Consider the following 9,773-nt stretch of genomic DNA (forward strand, 5'->3'; position numbering starts at 1 on the left):
CCTTTTTATTTTTTACCAAGTATAAAAGTATCATAAAATGTACTCTTATTTTGAGTATCGAGGTTCTTTTGGATGTGTGTGGTAGGAAGGCGGTAGGTTAGAGCTGAGAAGAAAGTGATTGGAAGAAAAAAAGCATAAGCCTGAGTAACAGCTACTTATCCCCAAATATGATGATTTGTTGTAGGTAATGTGTACCAAGATCACTTCTAAGATTTAATACATCAGTTTCTTATCTGCACAGAGAAAGTATGACTTAAAAGTTTTCCTGATTGTTGAGGATGTAGTTCATATCTTCCTCTCAGTTTTTAAAAAATTTTAGACATTTTTTTTTTTCTTTAGATGGGGCAACCTTTGGTTGACCTCACAGATTGCAAGAACCCTGTCAGCTTACAATCCCATATTTTTTATTTTTTACATCTTGTCTTCCTAGGTGGTTTCCCATCCAAGTACTAACCAGACCCAACTCTGAGTTTTATAAAAATTTTAATCCTCTGTTGATTCATATTAACCGTTCATAATTCATAGAGAAAGACTTTAAATTGAAACGATTATGTTTTTAACTTGGTTCCATTTCTGTACAGTCATGGTCAGAGAGACACAGCACAGATTCTTTTATTACGAGGAGCCAAATATCTGCCAGACAAAAATGGAGTAACCCCTCTGGATTTATGTGTACAGGTATGTTGTTGTTATACATTCTTAGCCCCTTACCTTATAATAGACATTGAGACTGGTAAAACCACTTTTTTCTCAAATGAGAGGACGGGTACAAAGATTTTTATTCTGAAAAGAATATGATCTTTAAAAGGAACTGTGCAATAAGAAATACATGTTGGTCTCTCTCCCAGTTTCTGACACAAGAGCTTCTAAGACATTTGGCATTTCTAGATAATATGTCATTTTGTATATTAATGACAGACTGGTGGCTGAATGTCCCTAGATAGCTTCAGGATGGAAGCTGGTTGCCAGAGGAGCCAACCATGTGATTAGAAAGCAACCAACCTCTTCCCCTACTCCCAGGAAGCAGAGAGGGGCTGGAGCTTGAGTTCAGTCACCAATGACCAATAATTTAATCCGTTATGCCTATGTAATGGAAATTCCCTAAAAACCCTAAACAGTTGACTTCTCAGAGAGTTTCTGGGGTTGATGAACGTGTCAAAGGGCTGGGAAGGTGGTAAGCGCAGAGAGGGCTTGGAAGCTCTATGCCCCTTCCTACATACCTTGCCCTATGAATCTTCCATTTGGCTGTTCCTGAGGTGCATCCTTTATAATGAACAGGTAATAGAAAAGTGTTTGAGTTATGTGAACTCTTCTAGTAAATTATCAAACTTAAGGGAGTTGTGGGAACTCCTGACTTATAGCTGATTAGTCAAATGTATGAGTGGCCTGGATTTGTGCTTGACTTCTGAAGTGCGGACACTCTTGTGGGACTAAGCTCCTAACCTGTGGGATGTACAAGTTTTTCTTCAGGAACTTTGTTTTTAAACCTGTAATTTTAAATCATTTATCTATCTATCTATCTATCTATCTATCTATCTATCTATCTATCTATCTATCTATCTATCTATATCTATCTGTCTATCTATTTATTTGTCTATCTATCTATCTATTTTAGGGTGGATATGGAGAGACCTGTGAAGTATTAATTCAGTATCACCCTAGGCTTTTCCAGACTATTATTCAAATGACACAGAATGAAGATCTCCGAGAAAACATGGTAATGTAATTGTGCTAGTAGCTTGTAAACGAACGAACTTTATTTATGCTTAGCATATATGGTAGTTTACAAATGTGCTTCATAATTTTCTTATAAATACTTAAATGTTTACAATAATATATGAATTTGCTTAGGATAAGTATGAATTATATAATAATTAATTAATTTTCTGTTAAATTCGACCTTATGAATCTTCTGTCCTATGGGTCTTTGGTCTCCTTAAGAGAATTAGGATATTCCCCATAGGTAGAGGAAAAGACTCTATGGAGGAATGTCATGTTAAGATTGATAATCAGTACTTAACTGAGCTCTGTATTTAGATTAGCTTTACTCTTTAAAAAATTGCAGAGTTTAAATTTCTCTTAAATTTTAGATTTAAATTTTTGTAAATAAACTTGGTGATTTTTATTCTATTTGTTTTTTATTGATTCCTTACTGGGTGATTTTGAACAAAGATTTTACGTCATCTCTATTAGTTATGCAAGGCAAAATAACTGTAAAGGGTTTAACTTCAGCTAATAAGCTTTAGGATATTTATTAAACTAATAGTTTTTTAATTTCTTGATAAAATATAATGGATTATTATATAACCACTTTTTTTTATTTATAAAAAATTTAGTTACGGCAAGTCTTAGAACATTTGTCTCAGCAAAGTGAAAGCCAGTACCTAAAGATTTTAACGAGCCTTGCTGAAGTAGCCACAACAAATGGTCATAAACTGCTTAGGTAAGTGTTTCAAAACATAAACACATCAGTAGGTAGCAGTGTCTGTCAGCTTTATCTCCTTTTAGGCTTTTCTGGGAATAGTTTATTTTGTTGGATGCCTTTTTGTTAGTGGTAAGATGTTCTGTAAATTTGCTGACACATCATTGTTTTGTTTTAAAGGACCAGGGCAGTCAACTTTTACTGAAGAGACTTTAATCTCTCTGAAGAGACTAAAACTAGAGATTTATTTAAATGGGTTTGAACATACATGTCTAGAATTTTATAAAATGACTGTTTAGACTAGTCATGTAAGTATAATGTGCATAAAGAAGAATCAAGAAAGTAGTTTAGGAATCTTGACCACTAATTATAAAACGGTATAAGCTACCTTTCAGCCTCTCATCATTCCTTATAGAGTTTTATCCCTGAAATGTTCTGTCATTTCAGTTCTTTATTCTTTCCAAAAGATTCTTTAGTTTTAATGGCTAATCACTAAATCTGTGCAGTTAATGCCTTTATAATGTTTGCATTTAAGTATATTAAATTTTCCTGCAGCTACACTTCTTTGCATGTAGTTAGCTACCCCAATTAGGAGTAAACAGCCATTTAGAAATGGCTACTTTGTTATTTTGTGGCTTACAAATTTGGCCCACTTTTAATTTGGATGCTCTCCCCTTTGTTGTTTTCTTTTCACTTCTTAATACATTGACAGTCTTAAGAATAGGTCATGGTCTTCTCTTACCTCTGTTAGTTGCAACTGGACTTTATTCCTTCAAACTCTGTGCTGTTTCTATAAATCACTACATTGTCAAATTCATTAGGTTAGCCCTTTATTTCTGTCTTCCTTTGGAGATAGTGTCCGATCCCACAGGACTGCTCCCACCCCTACCTTCAGATGTCAATAGCAAGTCGTAGATCCCCAGGTTACCCATAACTTCTGACCGACTTGACTATAGATTGGAGGTTCTAATGACCTCCTTCCTCTTTGGATTCGATTATTTCCTGGAACAGCTCGCAGAACTCAGGGAAACATTCATGCTTACTGGTTTATTAAAGGATATGATAAAGGATACAGATGAACAGTCAGATAAAGAGATACACAGGGTGAGGTCTGTGGGGGAGGATCCCTGGTACAGGAGCTGTCCCCACGGAGTTGGGGTGCATCACCCTCGTGGTACATGGTTGTGTTTACCAACCTGGAAGTTCCCTGAACCCCATAGTTTTTGGCTTTTAATGGAGGCTTCATCGCATAGGCATGTTGATCATTAACTTCATTTCCAGCCCCTCTCCTCTCTGGAGATTGGGGGTTGGGGCAGAAAATTTCAAGCTGCTAATCATGGCTTGGTCTTCCCGATGACCAACTCCATCCAGGAGTCCACCAAGAGTCACCTCATAGAACAAGACACTGCTATCACCCAGGCAGTGTCAAGTTGTTTAGGAATTCTGTGTGAAGAACTGGCATCAAAGACCAAATATTAGAATGAAAAATGGTCCTAGTGCTCTTATCACATAGGAAATTATAAAGGTTTTAGAAGATTGGTGCCAGGAACTGGGGACAGAAACCTAGTAGATGTATTTTCTGTTATCTCACAGCTACCAAGATTCCTAAAAGGATTTCAAATACAAATCATTTCACCCACTAATTAATTTTGCAGATTGTCTTTTTTTTTTTCATTTGTGAATCATTTGTTTCTTAATCTACAATGTGATCTAATTTTGGCTACTTTAATAGAAATTTTAATTAAGAAAATGACTGATTCAAATGTATATTAGTGACAGTTGAGGTGGTGTTTAGAAGACTTTTGGAAAAATGAAGTCTTTTGTCTAACCAATTCTAGGAATATTTGCTAAAGATAACATTTACTGAGGGCCCTTTTGCACATGATGTTGTGTTTTTTGTGATCAGTGTACAAATGAACAAATTACAGCTATTTGCCAAGTAAGAAACTGAATAGAAGTATAATTCCCATATAAACCAAAAGTAGTAGGTACATTGATAGGAGTTTGAATTAGGAAACTCATTTGTAAACTTTTATATTGAGATCTGGCGTCTTGGGAAGAAATTATTTTATTATCAACTGGGGAAGAATATTATGAAGTTTGGATTTCATAATCTTTTACATAATATGAAAGAGATATTTCACTGGTTGGAAAATGAGAAATGATGTTTTTTAGACCAGTCAGCTTGGAAGAAGTTAAAACTGGGTAAAGTAATATAAAATCATTAAATTATGTTAATACGATGATAATATATCGAATTCCATTGTGCAAGATAATACTACTTACCTTAAGTTAAGTCTGATCAGGAACTTAAAACAAATATTTATATATATGGTAATTTTGTAGAGGAAAATCAAATCACACCTTTCTCATGGAGAAGAATTTGAGAATCATTGTAGTTAGCTTTTCTAAGAGCTGCAACACAGTAAAAGAAGAAAATAGTTTCAACCAAACTACCTTTCCATATTGTCAGTCTCATGAATCTTATGATACTGAATTAGAAACAGTTTGTAAAGACAAACATGTAAAAATCAGTACAAGCTAAACTAATGATTCTGTACACATTCGATTCATAGTTTCTGAAACAAAGAAAAAGATTTGCTAATGTGCTGTAGTTGTCCCAGTCAATAGCTATTGTGTTTTACTAATATTTATAACTGATAACTCATTTTATTGGCTATTTTTAACAATTTAATAATTCTTAGAATGAGAAAACAATGTGAATATTGAAGTGAAAATGTCAGGAAATTTTGGTTCACATGTCACCAGGATACAAAATACCCTCTAATTTGATATTATCAAACTGAAATACTTAGAAGTAGGCATTTGCTATTTTCACTAATTACTAATTCTTATTATTTTTTTAATGCTAAGAGATAGCTGAAAATGTCTTAGAGGAAGATTTTAATGAACTGGGTAAAATACACTTAAGGTAAGATTAGATAAGCTTTGATAATTAAATTTGTACAAAGACAATTATACCATTCTGTCCAAAAGTTCATGCAATAGCTATTTTAATATAAGATAATTGATGTTAGAGATTTCAAAATAAAACCACCTGTTGAACAACAACAATTTTTTTAAAAAAAGATCTAACATTAGATTCGATACAAATTTAGCCTGTCTTCTTCAGTTTCTTCATGGAAGAGTAATGGTTGATATTCATAATGATGAACAATCAATCCCCAAGCACTATGGGATTCTGAAGGGCTTTGCGATTGGTCAAAGGTTTCTATTATATTCAATATGGTTTAGTGTTAATTGGATTTGAATCTTCTTTTTCTTCCATAGTGGGATATATTTCCTATATTTATATAGAGTCATAAGATAACCCATTATATAGAGAACCACCCTGATAGAGATAGTAACTTTAAGATTATTCAATTTGTAAATGTTCTATATGTGAACTATTGATTATTATGCTGGGGTAGGGAGGGGAAATGGGGTTAGAGATAGAATAGTAGAGCGATCAGGATCTACAATTGAGTTGTGGGTTGGCCTGAGAACATAAGGCCAACATTTCTATGTTGCTTCTCTGTGAAATGTTTGTTCTCAGTTCTAAAGAATCAGTTTAATTTAGGAATATACTCTTGGAAGTGAAAGTTGGAGATTGCCTTGAAGTTGGTGTCTCAAGAAACCAACTGTTCGACAGTGGTGATTTTCTTCATATTTTATGTTTTGATCATTGGTTATATTCTATTGGCTTAAAAATTAACAATTTATTCATAGGGAATCCAAATAATATATATTTGGCAACTTCCTGTTAAACAAAACATTCCATCTTCTGTCATGATAGGAAAAGAATTTTACTCTTTATATTATGAAACAAATGGTCAGTTGATGAAAATGTTTTAAAATATTTTAAGATGTAATTTGTTTTATTCTATCTAATCTGTTCATATTTTAATTTTTATTTTTAGCCTGTCTAGTAATTATGACGCTCAAATGAAGAGTCTTTTAAGGATTGTGAGGATATTTTGTCATGTCTTTCGAATTGGTCCATCCTCTCCCAGTAATGGAATCGATATGGGCTACAACGGGAATAAAACTCCAAGAAGCCAGGTGTTCAAGGTCAGAAAAGTATATGACGTTGTTAGGAAGATAGACGTAAAAGAGATGAATTTGACAAAGCATGCATTCATTAATCAGAAACCTCATACACAGAACGTAAGTTTGGTTCATACCCATATCACTTTTTAAGTTAGGCACACCTATCTCCTTTCATCTCTGTCTAATCAGCAGCAAGTCTTACTTGGTGAGCTTTTATATTTTTCTTACAAGTAAAATTTTAATTACATTAGTGTTTTATTCTAAGGGTAAAGGTATTTAATGTTTAATTAAATCTACTTTTTATATCGGATTATAGGTTTTTAATATGGCAATATGTAGCCATGATGCTTTTTAAAAAAATATTTCTTATTCAGAAGGAAAGAAAATATTCAGTTTTTATTTAGATTTTGTTATCATGTATGTGTTCTTTGTGTGTCCATGTACATGTTTTTAAAATAGGGTTACTTTTAGTTACTTGGTTTACCAACAGTTAATTCCTGGGATCACTTCAAGGAAGAATCAATTGAGATACATATTTTCTTAAAATACTTTGTATTGCTTCAGTTGCTTCTTCCATACAAGCACATTTATGGATGGAATCCTTGGAAGAATGATTCCATATAAAGCCTAAGGTAGTGTTGCTAACGATATTAAATTATAATTTTATGAAGTAAACAAAATGAACTGGCTGTAATTGCTACTGTTAATGCTCTTTTATGGCATTGAATTTTCAAATAACTCAGATTTTGGACAGATGTGTAATTTAATAAGATTTTCATGTTATTTTTTTAAAGGTATTTTATCTTAAGAGATTTTCATAGTATAAAATTTGCTTTCAATTTCATAACAAGTTATATATTTCTTAAGTCTTTTGAGTATAAAAGATTATCTATCCAAAAAGTGATATAACTGCTTTTATGTGCCACTTCCTCCAAAACTAGTTGTGATTGAGAACTTTACTGTCTATAAAAAGTTGCAAATAAATTAATGAGCTATGCTAAATGGTTTTTACCTGGAAAAGTTTTGGCAGACACAGATAAATGGTTTGTAAACATTTGACACTAGTAGATTCTTTAATACTAGTAAACAAGTATAGTTTTTTTAAGAAAGTATGTATAAGTATCTGTGCATCTGTTTGTCTGCTTTGCTCTTTTTTTAAAAAAAATCAGTATAAAATAGAGTTTTCAGCTGTTGTCTCCCCCCTCCCCCCCCCCTTTTTTTTCCTTCCCCTGTTGTGCCACCTCCTGGAAGAAGGAAGTTATGCATCTTCTTGTAATTCACATTTTGGTTTTTCACACACTACTTCCTTGACCTCTAATTGAGAGTGTTAACTTACTATTTGTAAACTTCTCAACTGTTGATCCGGTGTTTTGTCAAGTGCTGTTTTAAGTGAGTTTTCTTCAATATTCATGTTATGTGATATTTATGTGTTCTGGCATGGCTCATGCTGTTAAGTTACTGACTCTACTCCTGATTTGATATTCTTCTCATTCTTTCAACTCATCTATAATGATAGATAGAAAGGTTAAATCAGGTATAGTTATGGTCTATTATTTGTATTCACTATTGTCTGATTTCTTTTTTGTTTGGTAAAATTTGAGTTTGCCATCTATTTGCTGATTATATCAGAAAATAAGTATGTGCTAAGTAGCCAGCCTCTCTATCCACCCTTAATGCTTGATTTAAATGTTAGTTTTCTACCCACCCAGTATAGATATAACTGAGTAGAAGAGAATAGCACTGTTTTTTGTTTTGTTTTGTTTTGTTTTGTTTTTTTAACTTTTCTTTTATGGAATCCAGACTCCATGTTTCAATGATATATATGAATAAAAATAAAAATTTTGTAAAGATGAAAATAGAAATTACATCGTCATCTGTGTATAAAAAGTCTTAGAAGGATAAAATAGAACTTACATTGTCATCTATGTATTATAAAGTATTCTCTTCATTGTGGGATGATTCAAGTTATAAAAATCTTAAACATATGCTGAGTTGCTATAATGTTAGACTGGAAATACCATTTTAATTTTTACTACATTTTATCCAAGTAGCAATTGATCCCCACTTTCCATTTCATTAATTGGAACATGTCACTCTATTAAGATTAACTAATGGGTTTTCCATTAAAATGAGTGGGTTTATAGGCCATGTGTTTTTAGTAGGTGAAATTATTTAACATCCTGTTACTAGTTTTATAATTTATCTTAGAAGTCTTTTAAATTAAATCTTACCACCTAGCCATTTTTTCAGTGTTAAGAAATTTTTATCTAGCGCCATGGGAACTTTGGAGCATCTGAAGGAGGATGTAGTTCTGGCAGTCAGAGCAGGATGAACATGGAGAAGACAATTTAGGCTTTTTTTTGTAAACAGTAAGCTTTGACTGTTAACAGTTTCATAGAAGTATAATTTGGAAAATTTGGAAGCCAGGAAAGCTTGAGAAACTTGTAACTTTAAGATCTTACCTTTTGGATTGTAGCATTTGACATTATCAAGTTGAGAACAGACTAACAGGATTTCAAATTGCTATTAATGAACTTAAGTTAGTAATGCTTTCTTGTCAAATTTGTATCTTACCGTGGAACATGGATCTTGAAAAAATTTTAATTGTTCATCAAGTTTGAGATTATGTATTATAGCATTGAAATATAACTTAAAATGTTTTGAAAATCGTATATGATTGTTATTGTTTCTATAAGTAGAATATAATTTTGTGGTGACGATCACTCAGTAATATGAAATGAAGCAATATTTTCACACTGCCAAGAAACCACTAATATTTGCCATAGTCATTGACTCATTTTTCAGTAACAGTTGATATGTACAGTGCTCTGTATCTTATCTAATGTTTTTATCATTATTTAAGAATGTAGAAAGCATCATAGATATGGTTTGCAATAATTTCTTTTAATTTTTAAAATTTAATCCTTGTCTGTGGCTGCTATCACAGTTAAAAATTAAAGTTGTAGTCACAGTTTTCTTTCTGATGTTGAACAATTACTTTTCTGAATATATCTTCATAGGGACCACTCTCTAGGCAAAATACTTTAAGGATGGGATTTAGTTTTAGTGCATGTGAATGAAGAAAGAAATAGAAAAGAAAGGCCTAAGATGACTTACCATTTCTCTTTTTTCCCCTCATTCTAATTTTTTGCTACACAACAAAGAATTTTGAAAACTAGCTTTTCAGTATCTTCATTGTTACTGTCATTTTTACACAGACCTATTTTTAAATTATCTGAATTTATCAAAATTTGCCTTTAATATTTGCACGTAGTAAGTCTATGAAAGTAGGATTGTTGTA

General features: G+C 32.4%; 1 protein-coding gene across 12 annotated transcripts in view; it reads left to right on the forward strand.

Moving 5' to 3' along the window:
* Positions 1 to 9,773, forward strand: part of HACE1 (HECT domain and ankyrin repeat containing E3 ubiquitin protein ligase 1) — an 81,477-nt gene that overhangs the window by 33,786 nt on the left and 37,918 nt on the right. For 8 of the 12 annotated variants that reach the window (XM_011360712.2, XM_011360717.2, XM_011360713.2 and 5 more), the window contains 4 exons: positions 582 to 678; positions 1,616 to 1,717; positions 2,337 to 2,443; positions 6,343 to 6,589. In XM_011360712.2, the coding sequence (XP_011359014.1) occupies positions 582 to 678; positions 1,616 to 1,717; positions 2,337 to 2,443; positions 6,343 to 6,589 (553 nt within the window). The remainder of the gene's footprint in view (positions 1 to 581; positions 679 to 1,615; positions 1,718 to 2,336; positions 2,444 to 6,342; positions 6,590 to 9,773) is intronic. The other 4 variants (XM_011360716.2, XM_023530935.1, XM_011360714.2 and 1 more) reach the window with 1 other exon arrangement.

Source organism: Pteropus vampyrus, unplaced genomic scaffold (assembly GCF_000151845.1).
Source record: "Pteropus vampyrus isolate Shadow unplaced genomic scaffold, Pvam_2.0 Scaffold58, whole genome shotgun sequence".
Lineage (NCBI taxonomy): Eukaryota > Metazoa > Chordata > Mammalia > Chiroptera > Pteropodidae > Pteropus > Pteropus vampyrus.